The sequence below is a fragment of the Tiliqua scincoides genome, chromosome 2 (assembly GCF_035046505.1).
Source record: "Tiliqua scincoides isolate rTilSci1 chromosome 2, rTilSci1.hap2, whole genome shotgun sequence".
NCBI lineage: Eukaryota > Metazoa > Chordata > Lepidosauria > Squamata > Scincidae > Tiliqua > Tiliqua scincoides.
Genome location: NC_089822.1, coordinates 121,232,288 through 121,259,174, shown reverse-complemented (window position 1 = coordinate 121,259,174; position 26,887 = coordinate 121,232,288). Strand labels below are relative to the sequence as shown.

The 26,887-nt window shown below is 42.7% G+C and overlaps 1 protein-coding gene across 1 annotated transcript in view; it reads right to left on the bottom strand.

The window, feature by feature from the left end:
• The window catches only part of PIN1 (peptidylprolyl cis/trans isomerase, NIMA-interacting 1), a 41,442-nt gene that overhangs the window by 5,713 nt on the left and 8,842 nt on the right, over positions 1–26,887 (bottom strand). The window contains exons 2-3 of the mRNA XM_066617540.1: positions 21,664–21,864; positions 5,105–5,215 (exon numbers count right to left, since the gene is read on the bottom strand). Coding sequence (XP_066473637.1) covers positions 5,105–5,215; positions 21,664–21,864 — 312 coding nt within the window. The remainder of the gene's footprint in view (positions 1–5,104; positions 5,216–21,663; positions 21,865–26,887) is intronic.

Genomic DNA, 26,887 nt, shown 5'->3' with positions numbered 1-26,887 from the left:
ACTCACTTTATGGAATTCACTGCCACAAGATACGATGATGGTTACTGGCTTACATGGTTTTAAAAGATGACTGGACAAATCACAAAAAAGATCCAAGGTTAGATTGATTGAAATCAATCCCATTTAAACTTCTACTAAAAGACAACTGAATAATGATTTGTCTGTCTTTTCCTCTGGTGATTTATATTGTTTCCCATTTTCTAATTGAGCTTCTAATTAATTGTAACTAGATTTCTCATTTTGTACTTCACACACTTCTTGAACAAATATGAATACTAACTGGCTGTTATAAGAAACAAAACATTGGTCTGCCCTAAATAGATGGATTTCTCAGTACACAGGCACTAAGCAAGATTCATCTGAAGACTTTGGCTGCAATCATAGCAGGTACCTAAGCAGAGTAAGGCCCGCTGAACATAGTTCCAAGTAAAGGTACATAGAAGATAGAGGTGTTTGTTTCCCCATGAGTAAGTTAGGACTGCAGCCTAAGTCTTACTGAACACAATGGGCTTAGAGTAAAATAACACAATTTTTAAACACTTCTATGCATAGGACTATACTGCAAGTGCCTGGAACTTTCCAGAAGTAATGATGTATGCTTATAAAGGACAGCATTTCTCCATGAAAGTGTCCATGACACCTGTATGACAGACTCAAATATTCATAATCTGAGAAAGGAAACATTACAGAGCTCAGTTATTGAATGTGTAATATAGGAGTTTGAGATCAACTAGATAGGGTTTGGCACTAGAATCAAGGTTCAGCAATTATTTGGTCCTGCGGGTTTGTTCTTTTTAATGTTAATAGCCATAAGGGACTCTGAACCAGATCAGGACTACCACATGGCAGAGGAGCCTTTAACCCCTTTGCCCCCACCCATCAAATGAGACTGGGGACACCCACAGCTGCTATTTCCTTGGAAGGGAAGCTCAAGTAGGTGTCAGTGACTTTAGTAGAAGCTGACAACAATAAGTATATTTTTTTATTTAAAAGATTTAGACTGTATACTATTCTAAAATCCAAAAGCAGAGTAAAAAGAGATAAAATGTACAGAAAATAAAGCATCAAAATAAAAGCATTAAAAATAACACTAAAACAATCAAAAACTAAAAAATGATAGAAGAGCTATAACATAATATACAATTATATATATAGCATCAAATCTGTAATACTTGACCTCAGAAGTCAGGTATTTTTTAACTACTAAGAATTCCCAGGCATGACTTTTATCTTGTCCTCCTGCATCTGAAGCATATCTTGTCTCCTTAAATATTTTTTAGGATAATGCTAGAAAAGAGCCATCAATAATCTTTACCAGTGTTCCCTGCATTCATTAAACGAGAGATATGATTTTGGCATCATCTGGTAAAGATGCAGAAGTAAAATTCAAGTGACTCAGAACTGGAATTAAGGAGCTATGAGAGAAACCCCCGAACTAAAATTAAGATTTCAAATAGAAGATATCCAGCATTTCCCAAGGGGGAGGGGAAGAAGTGGTGTGAGAAACCAAAGGAAAAGGATGCAAGCAATGCTACATGACTTATTATTAACAGTATTTATTAATAGGCTTAAACTAAAGAATTATGTTTCAGAGTTTCAGTGTGTGAGTTCACTAAGGCCCTTGAATTGTCTCTGGACATGCTGGCAGAGAGAAGGGTTTGAGCAGGATGGAGCCCAGGTACACAGGGGGATGGGATCTGGGCAACATTCCCCACAAGGTTTTCAGGGTAATATGTGGAACATTTGAGCAAAAGATCTCCCAAGGTTACTTAGGGAGGGAAGGCGGAAATTGTTAATTATTTAGGAAATTCTGAGGGAAGATAAATTGGAGTATTTGAGCCATTTTGGCTCTAAAAGTAACCAGGATTCACTGTTGTAATAAATTATGATTTGCAGTAGTCCCGTCCCCAAAAAGAATGAGTGCATAAAGTCAGAGATTGAATGTGGAGTTTCAGAGAAGAGCAGAGCAGCTGCTTGTGCTGCAAGTGCCACCTAGTGGAATGAGAGACACCAGCAGCTTCACTTCGTAATTGTTTGCTGATCTAAACCATCTCCTTCAGTAAGTCACCAAGATCACAGCTGAGCTGACAGTTCCTAAATGAGACCAAACTACCAGTCACCAGCAGCCCAAGATTAATGGTTGTTTCATTACTTCCCAATCCATGAAGTGCCAATATTAGCACCATCCTTTTTCTTTTTTAAAACAGGAAATATTTGACTGAGGAAGAAATTGCTGCTATTTGACAGCGAGAGAGCACTCTGCATGGAAATGAAGAGAAAGAGCAATTAAAACAGCATCTCCATGCAGATCAAGATCTAGACTCCTGACGACAAAAGTTTTGACAAGGTGAAGCTAGTAACCTTTTGCTATGGCTGAACACACACACAAACTCAAGAACAGACAGGGTTTTCAAGTGGAAAATGCATCTTGGGAGACATCCACAAGAACTGTGGCTATACCAACATACCCCAAGTGAAGCCCCTCATTCACCTACTTGCAGGCTGGCATTTTATTTATATCAGTACCAACCAGAAGCACGCTGGGATCTAGAGATCTTACAGCTTCTCACACCTCTCTTAGTGCAGTCATTCTCCCTGAATGCCCATTCCCCACTGCACCTTCTTCCACACTTGTCATAAATGGGGGTATATTGGGACAGGAAAGGTTGCAGATATACCTCTAGGCCCCACTGTTCTCTTGATGTTATTGGAAATGCACCAAAGCCCAGAGGCCTCACCAATCTGGAACTGACCCTTAAACAAATCAATTTAGATGGCCAGTGGAAACCTGCTAAGTTAATCTGTTTTGTTTTTTTAAATCTCTTTTCCAATTTGGATGCAAGGAGTGATCCACCTATTACTATTCTAAAACAGATAATAAAAATTCCAAAGCTTGTCAGATAAAGGCCATATTAGTATTTCAGAATGAAAAGGCCTTCCAGAGGGGTAGAACCTATCTTTCTGGAAAGACATATTCGAAATAATAGCTGAAAATACAGCAGTTACTCTAGAAAAAGATGTCAAACTGCAGCTGCCTGCCTGTATGAACAAGGGCAGCAACATTTAGAGGAGATGCGGTTTTACTGCAGAGAAAGGAATTGGGCAGCCTAGTTGTATCATCCCTCCTTTTTTCTCCTGTTTCATAACTCAAACAAGGAGAAGAGCAAACACTATGGTTGGCTCAGTGGCCCCTTGAAGGCAGGCACATAAGTAGTATTGCTTTTGCTCCCAAGAATTTGCCTTTTAAATGGTTCACATTTGTGAAAGAATGTTTTGACATACAAACACAAAGATTTCAAGGAAAGGTACAGTCCAGAGTCAGGAAAACTTATTCATTCCCAACAGCTCCTTGGCTGATCCCACTGCATAGTGTTCACACATCCCATCCCCCCCCCCCACTTCCCTGTATTCATCAACACTGAGCCTTTGCAGAAAATGGTATCAGGCAATTTCAGATTGTGACTTCCATTTTCAAAGAAAAGCAAGTTTTTACTCCTAAAGGCTACAAAAGTAAATTTGAAAGTGTATTGATAGCTCCAACTGGTCAAGAGAAGCAAAAGCAGAATAGACGGAGCAAGCAATGATGTGCAAATATGCTTAATTTATATACGGAATTCAGGTCATCTTGGTGCACATATGAAGTTGCCAATGCAGAGTTAAACTATTGGTCTGTCCAGCCGTAGCCTTTCCTCATAAGGAAGGTGCCCCAGCCCAGCAATCATCTTAGTCGCTCTTTTGCACCTTTTCCATTTCCACTATGTCTTTTTGAGATGAGGCGACCAGAACTGGACACAATACTCCAGGTGTGGCCTTAACATTAATTTGTACAACGGCATTATAATTGTTTTGTTCTCAATACCTTTTCTAATGATCCCAAGCATAGAATTGGCATTCTTCACTGCCGCCGCACATTGGGTCGACACTTTCATCGACCTGTCCACCACCACCCCAAGATCTCTCTCCTGATCTGTCACAGACAGCTCAGAACCCATCAGGCTATATCTAAAGTTTTGATTTTTTGCCCCAATGTGCATGACTTTACACTTACTGACATTGAAGCGCATCTGCCATTTTGCTGCCCATTCTGCCAGTCTGGAGAGATCCTTCTGGAGCTCCTCACAGTCACTTCTGGTCTTCACCACTCGGAAAAGTTTGGTGTTGTCTGCAAACTTAGCCACTTCACTGCTCAACCCTGTCTCCAGGTCATTTATGAAGAGGTTGAAAAGCACCGGTCACAGGACAGATCCTTGGGGCACACCGCTTTTCACCTCTCTCCATTGTGAAAATTGCCCATTGACACCCACTCTCTGTTTCCTGGTCTTCAACCAGTTCTCAATCCATGAGAGGACCTGTCCTCTAATTCCCTAACTGTGGAGTTTTTTTAGTAGCCTTTGGTGAGGGACTGTGTCGAACGCCTTTAGGAACCACTGTCCTAGAGGATTTGAAAAATGCAAAATGTGGTTTACCTACTGCCACATGACTGTAAATCTTACAGGATGGCTTAATATAATTGAGGATGTTGCTACCTTGTTTCAATGAGAACTTGTTTTATAACAAGGCCATCAACAACACACAAAGAGACAGGGCAGGTGACAGAGGTCTCAGTCCCAGACTTGCTGATGCCCAGGAGTTACCAGCCAGGGACTGTATCCACTACAGGCAATAAAGGGGGACAGTTCCTCATACAGGGACAAAAAAAGAGAAGTTGACTGTTAACATTGTATGGAATACAACAGTTGAGGTGGGCGGATTTATAATCTATGTTTGCCCAGCATTGTCCCATAATGCCTGCATCATTTTAGCCATAATCCATGCGGGCTAGGGCTCAGCATAGAGTTATCTTTGAAAGGAGCTCCAAATTTCAAGGTTTGCCTACAGTGTGAAAAAAGACTCTAATACACCCTAGACTTTACACTGGGGGTGCCTCCACCCTATTCAAAGGTATTCCAGTTAGTTTTTTAATTAGCTTATCATGTTTCCTGTTCAGCAGGTGTCCACAGAAAAGCAATTTCTCATAAGGAAGACTTGGGATCCTTTCCATTTATAGACTCCTCTGGTACAGACAGCAGACAGATCACAGCTGCAGAAAACCCGTTTGACTCACCCCTTCCAAAAGCACCCAGGTCTCCTCCTGCCTTGGCTGAGCTGCAGTCACTGAACTGTGACGCTAGGGATTCAAAGTCTTCCTCCCCGGACTTAATCTTCTGGATGTAGCCTATTGACGAGAGAGTAATTTAGAGTGAGGAAGAAGTTAAGCAATGAGGAAAAAATAGAACACATTTTCAGTTACGCATAAACACACAGACAGTTTCGGTTCCATATGGAGACCTATGCTTCACTGAGATGAGAATGTTGTGTCTGGTCCGTAACACTGCAGATGGGAGGAGGGGGGTCCACAAGATTATGTACTTTTCCATTCAAGAAATTCCCTCCACATAGAAGACTAGATGTCTCAGAAAACCTAGCCAAGCCTCCTTCTTGGTGTGCCAGATTTCTATAAGGAAATAATTTCGAAGAGAAAAACAAAATGGGTTTATTTTCTCCAGACAGCTAAAAAATGAAACAAGTTATCATTGCCTATGAGGCACACACTTAGCCTTCGACTGTCACTCTACAGATTTTGCAAGTATGAGTGTTGCTTCACTTAAATCTTGCCTACCTCTTGTCTTTGGGGAAGTTAAAAAGCCATGGGGGAAACATAATTTGAATTAGGTAAAATCCAAGTCCATTTTGATAGTTTTCGCTCTGTGTTACCCAACTAAGGGCCCAATCCTATCCAGTTTTCGAGTACTGGTGCAGGTGCACCTGTGGAGCATGCACTTCATCCTGTGGTGGTGAGGCAGTCATAGAGGCCTCCTCAAGGCATAGGAACATTTGTTCTCTTACCTCGGCGCTGCATTGCAGCTGCACCGAAGCTGGAAAGTTGGATAGGATTGGGCCCCAAGATTCTGAGTTGCAAATCGGGACTTCCTTAGTTTGAATCTCCCCTCTGCCATGAATTCACTAGGTGAGCTTAGGCAGCCTATGCACCGGTAGCTTCAGTTCCCCAGCTGCAATTTAGGGATAACACTACTTAGCTCACAAGTTAGTTAGCAAAAGAATGCACATGGATCGCTTTGCACATGGATCAAAAGCACACAATATGAACGCTAAGTGTTACTAAGGAATGGGACAGGCTATGAATCCAGCATAAACAAAGCTCCTGTTAAGTGCAATTTTTTTTAAGTCAAGACAAAAAAAGGAGAGGTGCTTGGATTTACTTTTTCTACTGCTCCCTGGGGAAAGATTGCAGTGCAAGGCCTATGCCAGCCGTAAACAAGAAACTTTTATATGATGGACGTTAATGGGAGGAGGGAACCCATGTTCCATGGGAAGTGGCAACGGCATGAATAGTGCCAACATTGACTTCAGAAGGTCATCAAAGCAGATACACCAAGTGATACAGCTGTGTGTTTTCAGCTACTTCTCATTTGATTCTTCTCAATGAGCAACATGGAATCCAATTCTCTCTACAGACCAATATTTGAATAAGGTCTGGTTCCAAGAGCCTTGATACATTGTTTGGTCTGTCATTCTGTAGAGCTGCAGAATGCAGCTCACATGACTGAATGCAATGTTCTCTCTAATTTTTTTCCTGAAATGCTACTGCCATTGCCTACACAGGTTAGGCCAGACAAGTCCAAGTTCAATGACCACCAGCCATGGAGTCAAGGATGGGCATGAAACAGTTCCTCACTTTACTGCACAGCAAGCTTCTTCAGCTGCATTGGATTTGCATTATAGCTGTGTGGTTGCGCTGCCAAAAAGCTTACAAGGAGGTTCTGAACCTAGAAAACACATCAGGGAGAAGGCTAGGTGGCAATCCTTCTCTGACATGCTAGTTTTCTATGTGCAGATTTGAGGAGGTGGGAGAAGATGGAGAACTTTAAGTCATATGAGCTCTCACATTTGTATTTTGAAGTGATACATCCTGGACTCGGATTTATCATCTCAGTAAAAGGCTAAAGGTAGCAGTCAGCGTTTCACATGTTCAGTAAGAACCTATTTTTAAACACACTTGCATATGCCCATCAGGACGAGGGGTTTTGTGTATGCTCTTTCCTTTTTTCTTCCCAAGCAGCAGGTGCTCACACCTATGTCATATACCCTTAGTTTCAAAAAATAACTCTGCCATACAGCTGAAAGAGCTGCAGTTCAAATAACTCAAGTCTTGTTGGGTGACAAAAGTAGTTGTGCAGCTCTTTGAAAACTGGTCTATTTCCCAAGCATTGCTTAAATCAATGTGCTATAAAAAAAAGTAAATTACCAGTTTCCATTGCAAGCATTAAGCTTTATGAACCTAGAACATTCTATCACTAGGGCTGTTTGTTTCCGGAGAGTAAGATAGGATTACAGCTCAAGTCTTGCTAAACACTTGAGCAAGACTTACACAAAGTATATTTGTTTACACTTCTGAGTAAAACAAATAGCATCATTCTCAAACACCTCTACTGATCACATTTGGATCTGGCCACTCCTTCATTCTGGTTTTACTCTCACCAACAACCCACCTAGGGCACAATCCTAGGCATTTCTACTTAGAAGTAAGTTCTATTGTGTTCCTTAGGGCTTACTCTCAGGAAAGTGTGGACAGGACTGCAGCCTAAGTATGTTAGGCTGAGACACAGCAATTTGTCCTAATGATTCGATCCTGGCTCTCTCAGTTGAAGTGTAGTATATTAGCCATTATGCAATGCTAGTTCTACATCAACTGAAAGTCATATTTAATAAGAAAATGTTTCAGCTTTCTGTACTACAGCAGAATGTCCATGGCCCTGCCTGTACTATCAGCCTTCGACCTATGATGGACAGACTTTTTACTCAGATGGACATTCTAGGCCAGGGGTGCTCACACTTTTTTGGCTCGAGAGCTACTTTGAAACCCAGCAAGGCCCAAAGATCTACCAGAGTTTTACTTACAATGTTCGCACCATCATAACATATAACATTTATGTGTACAATGTATGTTGGTGTACCTTGCATAACCGCATGAGCCAATATTGCACAACACAACATAATTAACTATAAACATTTTTTGTAATTACTTGAGTTTACTTTGATGACTTGCACTGAAGTGAATCAGCCAAGGATGCATAGTCAGACAGTAGCTGCTGACAGCCAGCCTCAAGCACACTTCCAAATGCTCATCAGTCATGGTGGAACGGTACTTGGACTTAATGATCTTCATGTAGGAAAAGGCTGACTCACATAAATAAGTGGAGCCCTTCCTGCCTCAGGTGCTCTTTTAACCCTGAGGGCCCTATTGCCTTCAGGTGACTGCAGCTGTGCAGCACACTCTGCTGGATGCCCAGGCCTTATCCTTAAAGGGGCCACTGCTGACACCACATCTACCTCCTCACCAGATCTTCCTTGATTCCAATACAAGTGGGGGGGGGGAGCAGATCTCTATACAGACCAGTGCAAAAACAGGGGAAAGGTGTGGGGGAGCAAAGATCTCTATATAGACATCACAGTGCAAAACCCCTTGCACACAGAACCAACAGATGGAAGTTGGGGGGGGGGGCAGATCTCCATACATACCAGTGCAAAAGCAGGGGAAAGGTGTGGGGGAACGAAGATCTCTGTATAGACATCACAGCAAGACCAGTGCAAAACCCTTTGCACACTGAACCAACAGATGGAAGTTGGGGGGGGGGCAGATCTCCATACATACCAGTGCAAGAACAGGGGAAAGACAAGTCAGCCCCAGTAGAGTCAATGGGGCTCACTCCCAGGGATGCGTGGACGGGAGAGAAGCCTGCCAGCAGCTCCTCTCCCAGGGAGGAGCTTGCCAGGTTCTCACTCCCTAGGCTCGCTCCCTGGGCTCACAAGCCTGCCAGGGGCTCACTCCTAGGGATGTGTGGACGGGAGAGAAGCCTTCGATGGACTCATTTCGCCTCGAGATCAACTGGTAGCTCGCGATCGACATATTGGGCACCCCTGTTCTAGGCTTTATCTAAGCCTACCTACTCATGGCAACAACCTCTGCTAATATTGTGTCTATCCAAAACACTAAGTGTACCAGAGGGTCAGCTCAGAGACTTCTGCAGGGGCTACCTATTCTTCCCCAACAACTTTTAAATATTATCATCATCAGCAAGGTAGTTGAGAGCATATTGAAAGAGCATAATTAACATAGTGATGGGGGAATGAAGAATACTGAAAACCAGTATCCAAGGATTCCAAGCTGAATTTCACAATATATTCAAGATAAGCCAAGTCTGGAAACTCCCCACTCCTTTCTATTTTGCAGTGAGGAGAGTTTACGCAGATCAACAGCACCTGCACAGAAAGCAAATGCCACTGTGATATTTTGGGTTTACTAAACACTTGCTTTGAGAGAGATGAGACACTGGATAACTATGTGCCAATTCAAGCAAGTCCCATGGCCAAGGATTCAGAAGCTATGCATTGTTCTTCCACAACAAGAGGAACTCTGATCTGGGATAGACAACTTCTGTCTGCTCAAGGCCCATTCTATTCTGCAGACATTTCTCCCCCCCCCCCAAAAAAAGACACATATAGAAACAAATCTTGAAAACTGATGGGAAGCAGTAGTTGTAAAGTCCTATTTGATTGTGGTTAGCATAAGTGAGGTGAGCAAAGCTGGTGAAGATGTGGATCTTGTATATCTCTGAACCCCACTTCCCCGATAGTGAGAACCACGGAGTTCTAACGTCATCCATGCCCGATGCACCCTAGGTGCTCCAAAGCCCTAACAGGTACTAACAGCCCAATGCAAAACACCTATTAAAACACTGGCATATGAATCTGTCTCATACTGAATGAGGATTCATCTAGTCAAGTTTTGTACATGCTGGCTGGCAGTAGACCTCCAAGGTTTCAGGGTAGAGGTTCTCTCAGCTCTGAATACCGCACTGGCTATTATATGAAAGCAAGACTTCCATACTAGCTTAACTCTGACCCTGAAGTCAAGAACACCTTCAAATGTTTCTGGGGATAATAAACTTTATTCTATGTGGTATGTAAATCATGGTATTCTAGATCAACATTTGCATCTTGAACAACAACTGGAAAGTAATGGGAAGCCAAAAAGACATTCGAGCAGTGTCATGTGCACTTAGCAGTGCACAGCATTGGACTTCCCCTGCAAGATTCTCCAGAAACAGCTGAGGTCAGAATCCATGAGGGGAGCACCACACATAACATCAATTGTAGAGCAGGTGCTTTGCATGCAAAAGGTTCAAAGTTCAATCCCTGGCATCCAATTAAAAGAACTCCAGGTAGGAGGAACTCTCACTGCCCAAGATCCTGGAGAACTGCTGGCCATACTGGAATAAACGCCTGACTCAGAAGAAAGCAGATGCCTACCATGGTAAGGCTAATAACCCAACAACAGTCTTACAAACATGTCTATAAATGTTTACGAGTTCACTGACATTTTCCCCAATGCACTAGTCACCTAATCATGTATACTTAAGCAACTCATCTTCAGCAACTCAGGCCACCTAAAAAAAGGGGGACACCTCAATGCCTGCAAATATACCTCACCAGGCCAAGCAGCCATTTACAACCCTAGATAAACACTACAAAAATTACTGCAAAAATCTAACACATGCATACAAGCCCTCCGACAACTCCCAATCCTCACAATGGTGTTTAACAAAAACAGTAATATTGGGGTTAAAATTCTCCAAACAAAAACGTGAAAGGCAAGGATGATACGCCTGTCAAACTGATGCTTCCCAAGGGAGCCATTTAAACAATTCTTGGTTATAATTATGTTCATCAGGTACGGTACGTCTGTTCACAGAAATTCAATGAGGCTCAGCTGTTTGATTGTGGCTAAGGTGGGTATTCATGCAATAAATTCTTTATTGCTTTTTTGTTTATAATTTCACCTGCTCATTTTTAGGAAGATAACAACAGACTGTTCTCACCAAGTCAACAGTATCAATCTCTCTTCATACCCTTATCGAGTTAAAGTGCACACTGCAGATTTAAAATAATTATATGCAAGCTCCTATGACCTTTACAGCAAATGGTGTTTATCAAGGACAGATGGAGGTGTTGACAGAAAATAGATTTGTCCCCCTCCCGATCATGGCATTTCATACTTGGGAGAATAGGAAAAAAATACAATGATAATAAAAGTGACGAATGAATGAATTCCTAACGGGTTTTATCAACCCCAAAGCAGGATACTTAGATGAAATAAGTTTTAATCACGTCCTTCCTTCTGTCTTTAAGGTGACACAAAAGATTGCTCCAACACAAAAATTACCTGATAGCAAAGAGAATTCCGCCTCTAGGGCTATCAGACTGGTACTTTAATACATTTTAAACATCACTTGAATATAAGAATTACATCTGGATCTCATACGAAACAAGATTAAAACGTCTCTCTCTATAACTTTATCAGATGATGGAGACCTTCTATTGCTGTGCCCAGCGACAACTTTTCATTTACTTGGCCTTTTATCTGAGAAAGATAACATACAGAGGAAAGCCAGAAACGGAACTTCTAATTGAAGAAGAGGCTCAGGGATTTCAGTTGGCAGATAGGATTCTTGGGGTGTGCATTCACATTAAACTCCGCAATGATCTCAAGATACTGAAGTTTACTTTGTATAAAAGAAACAGTGACAATATATTCATCCCTTATGAAACCATACCCTTCTTCTATATGCCAGAAGTTCAAGAAAATCCAAGTGGTTCAGCAAGAGCATCAGACCAGCTTTTGAGGAGTTGTGATTAACTTATTTTATTTAAGAAATTTATACCCCACCTTTCCGAAGCAAATACCCAAGGCGGCTTACAAACAGGTAACAAACAGGTAAAAAAAAATCAAAGCATTAAACAAAGCATTAAAACATTAATTTTAACACTGCATAGTGAAAAACAATATTAAAAACACAGTAAAAAATTTTAAGGGAAAAAGAGAAAATAGCTCATTGAGCCAATGGGGAACCAAGGGATCCAGGAAGGCAATCAAGTCACCACAGTATATCAGAGAAACAGAGGGCAAAAATTCACTTAGCAACCAAATGCCTGACGAAACAGGTATGTTTACAGCCTTTGCTGAAAAGCCATTGGGGGGGGGGAGTTGTTCTTAGTTCCCCTGGAAGAGCATTCCATAGTTGTGGTGCCACCACAGAGAAAGCTTGCATGCTAGCTGCCAGCCCTCTCACTTGGGACTAAGGCAGTACTTGTAGAAGAGCCCCTTCAGTTGAACTGAGAGGGTGGGCTGGCATGTATGGAGGTGGTCTTTCAGATAGCCTGGGCCCAGGTCATGGAGGGTTAGAACGAGCACCCTGAATCGGGACTAGAAGTGTAAAGGCAGCCAGTGTAGCTGCTGAAGAAGTGGTCCAGCAAGTCAATGGCCTTTGTAACCATTTGGGTCACTGTATTCTGCACTAATTGCAGTTTCCAAATTGTTTTAACAGGTAGCCCCACATACAGCGCATTGCAGTAGTCCAGCCTTGAGGTTACTAAAGCATGGGTCACTGTAGCCAGGTCCAGACAGCTCGAGTATGGTTTCAGTTGGCACATCAACTTAAGCTGGATGAACACACTTCTAGCCACTGCTGCTACCTGATTTTCCAAGGAGAGTTGAGAGTCCAGCAGAACTCCTAAGCTACACATTTGTTTTTGTAAAGGGAATGCAGCCCTGTTCAAAGTGGGTAGATAATTCAGTGCCTGCACTGAGGATTTCTTGAGCAATACAACTTCTGCCTTTTCAGGATTTCGTTTCGGCTTATTGGCTTTCATCCAGTCCCTATTGGCATTCAGACAATGCCCCAGGACCTCCACAGCTTCCTTAGTGTGGGATGGCAAAGAGTGATAGAGTTGCGTGTCATCCACATATTGGTTGCATCCCACACCAAATCCCCGGATGATCTCCCCCCAGCAGTTTCATGTAGAAGTTAAAAAGTATGGGGGATAGGTACATAGTAGTAACTTGAGTGTATACTAGTTACAACTGGTAATATTTGGCCTGTTTGACACTACTGCCATTTTGAAAGTTCCATTTCCTTAGTCAAAGAGAAAACATTCTTTTATATCTTAACTTAGAAAGCAAAAGCTAGCCTTTCCTCTGTCCATTATGCTTACATCAGTGGCTAATTACCATAGCAATCTTCTATGAGCTGCGGTCTTTACTCTCACATGGCTCCAAGGATCCATCGACATGTGGAGGAGGCTGGAATCCTATACTATGACATCACCAACTGCTTGCCAAAGACCAAAGAACTGCTTGCCAAAGAAGATTCTGCAAAGGAAGAGCCTCACAACTACACCTTTAATGTAAGCCAGTCTCTGAATCTAACAGCTCCTTCTGCCTCCTTCCCTAGACTCTAGTCTTAAAAAAACCAAAACTTGCCTAGTACAGTGTAGATATTAATAAATTATAAACTGATTTTGAAGTCTGTCTCAGCTGAAATTTGGAGCACAAACAGTAGTGGTTATTCAAACATCAGTATCTATTTAGGTATTGTCTGGGACTACCCTGTTGGTCGGCCAGACAATCCCAAAGCAGGGAGAGTCAGCTATTTGGTCCTTCCTGAACTCACTAATAATGTAGTACTTAAATATTTAATTGAATCAAGATTAATTAAGAATCAGAGGAAGGGGGACTCTCCCTATAATAAGCTTTCCTGAATGGCTGTCCACAATCCCTACCTTTTGCCATGATTATGGAACCAAAACTTTTTAACTGGGTTTATGTCATGGGGGACAGCGGTCACCCCTTTCTTAGACCAGAGGACACTTAAGATTGCCCAATTACTCCAATTAGGAAAGACTGAGCTAAGGGTAGATTTCTATTTTTCTTTTCCATTCTTTACTCTCTGACCAACATGTGCTGTGGCCTCCAAAGTCCATAAGGATACTTTAGGTCTTTCCACCATGGACCCAGCTTTGGAGATTGACAGGAGCCTTTTGCAGGCATTATCTCTCTTCATTGAATGTAGAGAAATCAGGAATGTACTAAAATCCGCCCCTCGCCCCCAGTCCAAGAATTCTATACCATGGGGAAGAACCTTCTCCACTGACACCAGTGCATCTCTGTGCATCCACTGACATCTCTATGCATGGGCATGGCCACCAATGCAAGGGATACAGCTTGCCATAACTAGGGCTACCAGTACATTGCCTACTATGCCCACCAATATGAGTCAACCACAGATCTGCCAGGCTGAGTTACGCACTTCAGAGTCATCATGTACGCTATAGATTCAACTCTACTATCCAAGTATTGTCAGCAGACCCCAAGGATCAATCCCAGTCTACCAGGCAGTATAAGACTGTAGCTTCAAAATTTGCTCCCCAGTTTGAGTTACTCATCTCACCAGAAAAAGCTGTTTGCCCGACTAAGCTCCTGCTTCCAGAATTTGATACATGCACATCTCACAATGCTATCATGGACCATACTTCCTGTCTCTAGTTCCTTTGACTGTAACTTCACCCTTGCTTGCTCTGGAATGCATACTTGCCTTCAGATAAATAGCCATTACCCACTTCAGATTCCCAAACCTGACAGTTTCGAGTATGATCCCACAGGGCCCCGACCTGCACACATTTTAGTGTGGCTCTCTGCAAGCATGTGGGTTGGATGGGCACTATTTAAAGATAAAAGCTGATATCTCAGAAGGATGTGCTGTCATGTAGTATCATTTTCGCTGTGAAGGGGCATATTCTGAAACACAATAATTCCTAACCTCCATCTACACTGCAGCAGCAGCATATATTCTTATATTTAGAAGATAAGAATTCTTTGCTCTTTAACTACCCCTACATCAAACAGCAACTTCATCTGAGGAACATCCCATTGTAAGGAAACCTGCATATTGTTTAACTATGTGCAGTCTTGGTGAACCATTTTTCAATGTTCACATGGTGCAGAGTGAGAAAAGGATCACCAGAAGGTCACTCTCCTCCCACATACGAGAAATACTGATGAAATGAAATATTTCTAGAGATCAGAGGCATATGATGGAAAGCTATGCTCACACTACAAGAGAAAAAAGTCATTTTATATGTACATGCGGCATAATTTCTAATACAACCCATTTAGAAGAAAGCTTGATGTTAGAAGTTTTTATTTAATCAAATTACTAATTTCATCATAACTATGAGCTTTAAACATAACAAATATCAAGTTCAGCAACAGTAAAGTAACCCACTTACAAGCAGAGTTGCTTGTATGCCATAATTCTGCAGAAGTGCAAAAAACTCACAGGGTTGTATCCTACAAACAACGTGCGGAAGAAAGCTCAAGCAAGCAAACTTCTCCATATCTTTGGCACAACAACCCTCTGTGTCTGTCAAATGCCTGCGGCATTGTGAGGGGCAAGGGAGCCACCAACAAAAATCACACCCCTACAAAATCCAAGGGCTTCAGTTCATAAAAGATGAACTTCAAGTACAAGCCTTCAAATTTAGCTTCCAAAAAAGGATAGCTTGCTCACCTTTAATTATAGTCCTTTGAGTGATCTGTGAAGACACATACAGGAGGGCACATCCCATATCCACAGGGGATCCGTTCCAGCCCCCCCACAGATATGAAAGCCACGGATAAGGGGGAAAGCTGTTAAAATAACAGCCCCTGAGCCTCCTCCATTACCTACACCTATTACCTTATTTTTTGTGTAGTTGTGCTGGGTGTTTTTTGCTTAAACATTCTTACTTAATTGAACCAAAATGCGCAGGCATGCTAGAGAGACTAACAGGAACCAAGAACTGCCTGTCTGGTTGTCTACACTTTTGGTTAATACAGGGTAGGAGACGGAAGGGGGAAGCGGGGAGGGGGCAGGAATGTATCCTATTCCCTCTCTGGATCCTTCCCCACCCCCCAATATGGGGCTGCTAGGATTTGTTCCAGTGATATTGCTGGCATGGATCCAAGTAGTCCCATAGAAGCTGCTGGGCTAAGGGAATGAATGTCCCCTTCCCACTAGGAGACCTCCAGCAGCCTCTAGTCTTGCACTGGATGTGGAAGATGCACAGGACTTTCATTAGCATTGGGTTGTCCTTAATTTTAAGTTCTTATATTTAAACCATGTCACTATCAGGAACCACCTAGCTTTACAAGTCTAAAAAAAATTTCACCTTACCAGCTGAAGCCTTTTTTCTCCTTTTTAGTGGGGGGGGGGGGGTGTAGAAATGCCTTCTGGAGCATTTGTTGAGTTCCACTTTCATCAGATCAGGACCATTCTGGTGGCCTTGCACTCCTCTTTGCCTGATCACAAACCAAGGGATGTTTGCTTACTCACAAGTAAATGTGGACATGTAGCTTAGTTTTGCTTTCCATAGGGCTCAACATATTCATCAGCTTGGAGTGAGGGATTTCCTTCTTGAGTGTTTTTTGGAGGCTGTGTTCATTGGACTGGGACCACGCTGGTGTTGTTGGATTCTTCTCACTCTGTCCTTTCCAATGGACTATGGCAAGTTTGCCTACAAATGAGTAACTGCACAATATAGCTCAGTTTCACTTTCCATAGTGCTCCATGCATTTGCCTTCTCAGTTATCAGCTAATGTTTTGCAAACCAGGAGGAGGAGGGCAGGAGGTCTGGTCTAGAGGGTAGAGCCTCCATTTGCCTGAAGATTAACATCCACAAGGTCGCCAGTTCGAGGCCACCGGCACCGTGCGACCTTGAAGCAGCCGGCAAGCTGCAGCTGAGCTGTTCCATCTGCTCGGAGTGTGGGAGGATGGAGGCCAGAATGTTAAAACCAGATCGGAGTGTAACATCTTGAATGTGGTGGTTCTTGAAAGAGAGAACCTTCTTTCAATTTGTAAAAATCCCTGCGTGGATTTAATAAGCCTGCCTGTGTAAACCGCCTTGAATAAAGTCTTGAATAAAGACCAAGAAAGGCGGTATATAAATACTGTATATTATATTATTATTATTATTAAACCACCAAAAATCAAATCACAACCCACCAAGTGGGTCGCAACCCACAGTTTGAGAAACCCTGACATAGCCTCAGGCATCAATTTTCAACCAGTGTACTGCGACTGGTTCGCAGGTTTGTTGTGGGAGTTAGGGAGAAGGGACATTATTATTAATAGGGACATTGGAAGATGTGAGACTCCCACCAATAACATGGTGGGCCTTGACAATTTTAGCATGTTGCCAGTGTGCCACGAAATGAAAGACTGAAAATCCCTTGCCTAAGAAGAGGCTTGACAACTATAGCCCTGGCATTTCTGGCAAACACAACCATGCTTATTCCCATTCACAATGCACAGCTACACCAGAATGCCATACAACCCTTCTCCATACTGTTTTTCCAATCCTCATTTTCCCCTCCCTAAAGAAAAATTTCTAAGTCTTCAGGAGTCCCCATGCTGTACTTTGCTACTACGATGGTCGCCCAGAAAGTAATGCACCACATTTTTTTTTCTCAGCCTACAGTAATGGTACGAATGCGAAACTTTAGATATACATTATTTTGAATTTTCAGGAGTGCGCACACAAATTTTTGGTTTCTTCAGACAGATAGCGTAGCTGCAGCAGTGTTTCAAAATGGCGTCTGTAAGTGATGTATGTTACAAGCAGCATGTCGTCATTGAATTTCTCACTGAGTTGAAAGAAACTGTTGGGAACATTCACAAACATTTGTGTACAGTTTATGGAGAATCTGCAGTCGACAGAAGTAGTCGCTGGGCACAGAGGGTGAGGCCATTAGAAGGCGGTTCGGCAGAGCTCCAAGATTTGCAGAGTTCGGGACGGCCATCCACGGCTGTCACACCTGACAAGATGCAGCTTGCTGATGTGCTCATTCGCGAGGACCGACGCATAACGACTAGGCAGTTGCCGCTGAAGCTGTCAATCAGCAAAGGAAGTGTGGATGCAATCATCCGTGCTCTTGATTACTCAAAAGTGTGTGCACGATGGATTCCGCGCAGTCTTACAGTGGACCACAAATCTCTCAGAAAAAAACATTTCTTCTGAGTTGCTGAAACGTTTTGAAGATGAGGGGGAAGCGTTCTTGTCCAGGATTGTGACAGGTGATGAAACCTGGGTTCACCATTTTGAGACAAAACGGACAGCACAAAAACACCATTTGAAAACAAAACGACAGTTGATGGAATGGCGTCATCCTCAATCTCCACAGAAGAAAAAATTCAAAGCAACTGCTTCCGCCGGTAAGGTCATGATCACTGTGTTTTGGGACTGTGAGGGCGTCATACTCATTGATGTGATGCCAAGAGGCAGCACCATTAATTCTGAAGCTTATGTGAAGACATTAACCAAACTCAAGAAGCGCTTCCAGCGACTTCGGCGCCATAACAACCCAGGTGAATGTTTGATTCAACATAACGCTCGGCCTCACACAAGTTTGAGGACTTCAGAACACATCACTAAACAGGGTTGGACTGTGTTACCCCATCCACCCTACAGCCCTGACCTAGCTCCCTCAGACTTCCACTTGTTTGGGCCATTAAAGGATGCCATTCGCGGAAGACATTTTGAGGATGACGAAGAGGTGATTCGCACAGTGCAGAAATGGCTTCGTGACCAGAACAAGGAGTGGTACCGACAGGGCATACATGCCCTTGTGTCTCGCTGGAGGAAGGAACTGGATGGAGATTACGTGGAAAAATAGGGAGTGTAGAAGAAACATCATTCTTTCTTGTGTGTAAGTTTCATAGTGTTCAATAAATAATTGTTGAAGAAAAAAATGTGGTGCATTACTTTCTGGGCGACCCTCGTAAGAAGCAGCAAGATATTCCTCAGCGTCTTGATGAATGCAAGTTCAATATCTGAAGAATTTGGATATCTTTCCTAGTGATGCGGGGGGGGGGGGGGGCTTACTAACAGTACTAGTAAGTCAATAGCAGTGTGCACATACATGGGGAGAAGATGAGATATAATCACATGAGAGAAGTAGATGGCTGTGCAAGACACAGCAACTCTGTCCACTGAACCCTGTCAGCTGATTTGGAATTGGTTCTATACTACACAGATAGCTCTACCTCCCTTTTTTTTTAAGCAAGTTTACCATTGTTTGAACAATACCCAACAGAATAACTCAAGGATTATTAATGCAAACAGACATGGTCCATTCTAGGCAAGATCTAGTGATGCCCGACAGTGCCATCACCTCACAGGAGAGAGAGCATTAACATGCTGTATTTCGGAAGTGAGTGGAGGGGAAGGTGCAACTCAGTCTCATTCTGTGGTCTCAGTTTGCATCTGCCACCAGGTTTAGGATATTTTACTTGCTTAACCAGATGTTTTAAGCAAAGAATGACACTGCACCACACCGCACCATGTTCTGCATGGAAGATGAACAAGCCGCAGTATCTTAGTCTCCCACTCTGCTACCATTACTCTGCACCCCCACCACACACACCAACCCTGGCAAAATGAAATATTTAACAAAAGAAAAGGTGTAAAACACATTAGTTTTGCCTTCAAACACCATTTTATTTTAAATATAAAAATACACTTTAATACAAAGAATGCACAAGCGCTTTGTAGGATACAGGCATGTGTCACTTAACGATGGGGATACATTCTCAGATCCCTGTTGTTAAGTGAAAAAAGCAGGCAAGATCAGCCACAGACTTATCAGCAGGCAGATCCAGAAAACAGACAGGGAGGCGTGTGAAATTTTTACCGTCATGGGAGCAGAGCAGCCACTTCCCTGGAGCATCCTGAGGGTCTCTTGCTTTCCAACTGCTGAACTTGTGCTTGCCTGGAGCATCCTTACAAAGCGTAGTCCTTTGAACATGGCTGAAAAACCCATGAATTTGTAATGAACTAGCCAATTGCCTGCTAAACACAACTCTTTGATCTCCGAGATCAGAAACGAGATGAGTGAGCAACAGCACATGGCCTTTAGCTGCTGTTCAGCCTTACTTCCACAAGCAAGTGGCCAAGGTGTGTGCAAATAAAGGGGAAGATGCAGGGAACCGACCACTATTGTATATGCAGTCAGTCGTCATTGGAAAGTCACTAAGCAACGCATACTTCTACTTGGCAAAATAAAATGCTAAATGTGAGAGTGGGACAAAAGAACAAGCATGGAATTGAGGTAACTAATATTTCAGTCACTAATTATTTTTCCTGAGGAGTTGCGGTACATGAGTTGACAGTCAAAATCCTCAATGCCAGAAGTGTTCTCAATAACAGTAAGTCAGAGTTCCCATTCCATCGTTTGTTCAACTGAGGCCTTAAAAAAAGGCCTGACATCCTCAACAATGGCTGTCCACTTTTAGAGCTCTATAGACTAACATATGGGAAGGCAACTTGTTCCATTCTCTTACCAAGCACCTTCAAATGAGAGAATTGCCAAATCTTTAATACAGTTCTACTCACTTTTAGTCAGTTCTACCCACAATAGCCAACACAGCACTAGAAAAGGTGAAACTATCAGTTGAAAGTGAATGGAGTTGAAAAATAGGGTGGAATGGGCTGAAGACATGGTTCTCTACACAATATACACAGAGATCTAGAACTTACACTGCACATTCTAAAATAGTGTGGCCTGGGCAGCTTTTTCCAACACTCTCACTCTTTTCAATTCTCATACATCAGAAAGTTCACTGCCTTTATAAACTTTTGCTGAATGCAGGACCAGATCATACAACATAGACTGTTTTTGGACTGTACTGCTTCAGGAAAGAAAGTGCATGATTGAACACATGCCACCATTTTCTCTCCCTGCACACAGAAAACTATGTGTCACAGAGAAGAGCTCCTATCTTGGGTTCTCTCTAATATGTTAGATTTGTGTATGTAAGGGGAACACACCAGAAGTGGGGACAGAACAGAAACTGAACTACTTTATTCAATGAACTGACCTTTTCTGAGCTGATCCAGCCATGCCAAATGGGATATGCGCTGCATCTTGTGGCGGGGGGGGGGGGCAGTCAGGGAGGCCTTCTCAAAGCAAGGGGATATTTGTTCCATTACCCAAGGTCTGCATTGCAGCTGCATCAGCACAAAAAGTTGGATAGGACTTGGGACCAAGTTTTGCCACCTCCTCCACTATGAATCAGGCTTTTAGACCCTAAAAAAATTCACTAAAAAGTCTGAAGTACTGCTGTTACTACAGAATGATGATCCATCTATACGTGTTACCCCCAAAATCTATTTTATTCTTACACATCATACAAATTTACTTATTTTGCGTCATCTCAGTCAGCATGCTTTATCATGAACATGACACCGGAGGGTCTGTTTGGCATTTGAGATGCTTTGAAAAGAATGATAGATAACCTGACTAAGTTAAACGAGTGGCCAATATTAATAAGCAGCAGTTTAGGAGGAAAAGTAGCCAGGTGGGGCTTGAAAGGGCAACCTTTTGCAGACATTTTTATTAGTCATGTCTCTTTTCTAAAAAGCCCCCTACAATCCTAAGGTCTAGAGACTTTAACAGGCAGGAGAGAACTTGGATTCCTCTCACCTTTCACTATATTAGAGTCAGTACCATACTGTGTAGAAAAACAAGCAGCCCTAACAGGCAACTGAAACAGATCAAGAAGTGTGACTAGTGAGGCAAGGAATCCCTTTCATCTACAGGCTACTGGGGTCCACAAACAAAAAAATAAAATAAAATAAAGGAAACAATTGCACAGAGTACCAGACTGCCTGGTGTGAAAAGAAGGGATTAACTGCATTAAGCTCTCACTTTCTCCTGCTTTTACTTGCCATTAATTAGCTCCAGGGCCTCTTCCTTGCTCCGAGTAATCTTATCCTCCCTCCACGATGCGGGTCTCCTAGACTGGTTGTGTTTCACCAAGAGGTGTGAACATCGTACTTTAGCTGGTTCCCCTTGACCGTTCTTACTGTTTCCGGTGGGGCGCTCCCATTGGCTGGCATTTGTGATATGGTTGAAATAATAGACGCGTCCTGAAAAATAAGGAAGGAAACGTTTGCGTTAAGAGGCAGAGCAGGTTCTTAAGGGCGCAACCTCAAGAGGCTGAGCAAGTTTTTAAGGGATCGATCTCTTCCTGAGATAAGATTACTCAGTAACTCATAACAACATTCAGCTTTCATATCAGGTTCTCCCTTCTCCAAACATGCCTGATTATTCCTTTCAGCCTCCCTTACTCTCCCAACCAAGTCAGGCATTTCCCAAAACTGTGCACACCAAACCAGGCACTATGCCAGGTAATCACAATTAACTACCTTGTGACATCATTGTACGCGCAAAAGGAGAGCAACATTATGACACAACAATATAGTCTGGTTCAGTTCCAACGGTAAGCTGCATGAAACTGTCAGACAAAGAATGGAGCTTCTGTTAAAATGTTAAATCTCCATATTAAGGCCTATATGAAGACTGAAATTATAATTGAATCCATAACCCTTTATCAGACACATTTTGTTAATGCCTGTTCTTCTGTGTTAACAGAACCAGAGACAGTATACCTGAGTAATAACAACATTACAAATATGACAATGGTTACAATCCTATGCAACAACTGGGAGAAAGTACCAGACTCAGTGCAATTCGCAGAACCACTCAGATATGGCTGGTACAAGAGAAGAGAAGCTTGCTCTGTAGTAGTTGTGCCATGGTTGTAAGCCCCAATGAACAGAGAGCACCACCAATCAAGGTACTGAATCAGACGCAGCCAGACTACTCCATAATGACACCAAAAGCCCTTTGGACATTCATCAATTCAAAAGGTAAGCAGGAAGCATGCCTGCTGCATAACCCTAGAAAGAGTTGTTGAGAAATGAGCTACTGCAGCTTGCTAGAGTCATGTGATCACAGCCTACCTTTCAATACAACCACACAAAACGACAGTTTCAGGCTTGCTTTCAAGATGAGGAATGCTGGATTTTCTTGTACAGGGCAGGAAGAGATTGTATTTCCCTTCACCCAGGAAAGGGTGAAGTCACACAAAAAAATCTATATGAAGGGAGCATGAAAAGCCTGGATGTTGCAGGGCCTGGCACTGCCTTTTAAACGCATTGCAGACATCTACAGACCTTAGACGTGGCTGAATAGCATGATCAAGGTTAGAGAAATCCAAGCCTTTTGACATACAAGAATTTCAAGGCAACCTCTAGGAATTTCAAATATTTTCCATTGCTGGTTACAGATTTGCATCTCTGAACTGTTTTTTCTCTCATCTTGGAATTATCATTATTAACAGTATTTATACGCCACATTTCAAGAAAAAATTCACAAAGCGGTTTACAGAGAAAAATCAAATGATTAATGTTAATAAATACTGTTAATAATTGGAATTCTAGGTGAAATATTAAACGCGACACACATCAGAACCTGGGACTCCTGGGCCTGGCAATCCCTCCTTTTCTACCTTACCTTGCTCTGGAGTCCAGCAAAGCTCCCACATGGAATCCATCTCCCTATATCCATAGCTGCCGTCCCACCAGCTGTTCTCATGAGAACTGGTTCAACTGACTGCTCTGCTTAACTCAGGGTCCACTGGCCAATTCACCTGCTCCCTTCATTATAACAGGACCACCTACCTATCTTAAGCCCATCCTTGCTGCCTTCTAGTACTTGTCCTTCCCTCAGCACTTCCTGTTCCTGAAGCAGCCAAAATATGAGTTTTTTAAAATCCCTCATTCACCTACTTCTAATTACCCAGTAAACCTATCTTCAATCCATCTTAAACTCAGCACGCAAACAGTTACCTGCCTGACCACCTGTGACAAACAAGAGCCTACAGACAAGCAGTTTGGAAAGCATGAAACTGCATCTTGGCCTACTTGCCCTCCTCTCATGCATGGGCTGCCACTGATCCACTGAAAAAGCCACAGATATTCTAGCTGCCTGCCTTGACTGATTAAAACTAACATTTGAACCACAAATTCTTTCACACATCTGTTTCCAATGCAGAAGTACATCCAATTTCTCATGCAAGCAGTTCTCTGCATTAATAGGCCTACAGTCTTCAAGGTATGGGGGAAGAGTGCCCCACAGCATACCTGCTGGATATAATGTACTGAATATTCAGACTGGAAACCAATGTGCAGGGCAGTTCACAGTGCCAACCCTGACTTTGAACAGCCAAGGAAAGCTTCTTGAGTAGTGCTGCAACACTAGGTGAAGGAAGATAAGCAAGATACCAAATCAAGCAAGCAGAGGAAGGGGTGGGTAACCACCTTTCACATTTTTACTGCGAAGTTGGATTGTGACCTGCTTGTACACTCATAGTTCTGTTATTTAAAATGCACAATGTAACAGTCCTGTCATTCAACCAGAATGCTTCGAGAGGGAACATTTTGTTTTTTCAGTTTAGTAGAAAGGGAGCAAGGATAGTCACCCAAGTTCATCTCACTAAAATCACAACTGGGATGCAATCTACAACATGCATAATAATTCTGGCCCATGCTAATGTCATCGGCAGTAGTCACTTGAAAGTAATGGACAAGTAGTTAATGCTGTACCAAACTAGCTGGCAGAAGCCAGTTAGTAGGGAACAAAGGATAAAAGCTTCGCAACTTTTTCTGAAGCTTCTAAATTTCTCAGAAAAAGGCGATGCGCATAGCATGTACTATAAGAATCATTCTCCCTACAGTGCCCAAGTAGCCCATAATAAGATAGCGTTTCCTACAGAAAAATCAGCAGTGAATCTAAAGATGCTGCAGAAATTCAACAATATGAAATTGCAGACCCTGCTATCTGACCAAGTCCTTTCCAAGCTAGAACCTCTTCATCCTCATAAGCGATAGGATGTTCAAGGTGGATAAGATGCCATCTGAAGGATAAAAACTCTGAGAACTCACAATACAATGTACTGAATTTGAGCTGAATAGCCAATTGGACTGAAATAGTAAAACATGGATGGCCAAGATTAACATATAAGGCCAGGAAACTAACAGATCTCTGCAATTGTCTTAACTACCCAATATCTGTTAAGTCAATGAGATTGGACACTGGAGCATACAAAGATGCTATCTACCAGCTGGACCTTTGAGCCATCCACTCCAGGGTGGCCAACCTGCAGCACGTGTGCTAATAGTGGCAAACAGGCACTTTCCAAATGGCATAAACAAAGTTACCATATATTTTTGAAGAAGATTTAAATAATAACAAAGAAAGCACCACAGCAGTTTACAGTTTGCTTGATTTCTTTGTTACTCCTTATACAACATGCCCTCAAGTTTCTAACACTGCAAGGGGGGGGGGAACACTCAGGGCAGCCACACATACTCTGCTTGATTTTCTCAGGCTAGAAAACAGGAAGAAAGGCGGGGGGGAAAATGACAGACAGGAAAGAAAGTCAATATGGCAAATGCTAGAGAGCTGCATCCTAACTGGCCGGTCATTTGCTTGCACAAGAAAGCCCATGGTGGGCTGTGGAAGGTGGCAGGAACTGAATAGGGTAGCACAGAAATGGCCAATGAGATCAGCAAAGCCCAGGTTGCCCAGCAGGGCAGATATACCATCTTTGGGAAAATCATCTGCAAATAGATCATGGCTAAGATCATCTTTGAGGATGAGAAGATGGCAGGCAGAGAGGAGCTTGGCTGTTCAGAAGGGCTATGAACTTACAGACTTCGGAACAAGTCCTCTAGGGCCAGATTAAAGGTTGAGGCAGGCCACTTTTCTGGCCTCATCAGCAGTCAGCCAGGTGTCTTTGGAAAGCCCCAAAAAGGCAACAGCACTCCTGTGTTTCTTGCTCTGGACCTTCCGGCACTCGGAGATACACTGCCCTTGGAGACTATTTAGCTATTGTGGTAATTGCTAAAAGTAACATTAAGGTGGACTGGCACATTCAAAATTCTCTACATAAAAGGTGGCACATGGCATACTGTGGGTTGACCACCCCGATCTACTCAGTATTGTCTATACCAGGAGTCGGCAACCTTAAACATTCAAAGAGCCATTTGGACCTGCTTTCTGGAGAAAAGAAAACCTCGGGAGCCACAAAACCCTTTTGACATCTAAAATGAAGATAATACTGCATATATAGTTTTTTTTTACCTTTATGCTATGTATAAAAAAACTATAGTGTGTTGCATTTTTGAAATGAATGAACTGCTACAGAGAAAAGAATATGTAACATATTTTAATGTTACAAGATCACCATAATCTTAAATTTTGAATTATATATAAAAAACGAAAGAGCTAAAATAAAATACATTTAAATTAAATACTAATTTATTTTCCCAGGGCCTGCCCTAGCCAATTTGGTGCTATAGGCAAGACTTGGGCTGGTGCCCTCCCTAGCAGAAAATCCTGACCAACAGTAAATAGTCATCTTTGTGTCTTTTCCACAGTAATGTAAAAGAGGTACAATGAAATACAAAATCTAATGACTAGTATTTTTCAATACAATAAAGAGATTTATAGTTATTACTCCCCCTTGTATGTCTCAATTTATAATGCACTCCCCTCTTGTATATGCAACTTTTATAATGCGCTCCCCTCTTACAGGTCCCATTTTTATAACGTAGCCCCTTCTTAGAGCTCCCTTGTAGGTGCTGAGGCACCTTCCTTATGAGGAAAGGCTAAGGCGTTTGGGCCTCTTCAGCCTAGAAAAGAGGCGCCTGAGGGGGGACATGATTGAGACATACAAAATTATGCAGGGGATGGACAGAATGGATAGGGAAATGCTCTTTACACTCTCACGTAACACCAAAACCAGGGGACATCCTCTACCTGTCTCCTCAGAAGTCAGCCCCAGTAGAGGGACCGGGGCTTCCTCCCAGGGAAGTGTGGACAGGCTCCTCTCCCTGTCTCCTCAGAAGTCAGCCTAGTAGAGGGACCGGGGCTTCCTCCCAGGGAAGTGTGGACAGGCTCCTCTGCCTGTCCACTCAGAAGTCAGCCCCAGTAGAGGGACCGGGGCTTCCTCCCAGGGAAGTGTGGACAGGCCCCTCTCCCTATCCACTCAGAAGTCAGCCCCAGTAGAGGGACCGGGGCTTCCTCCCAGGGAAGTGTGGACAG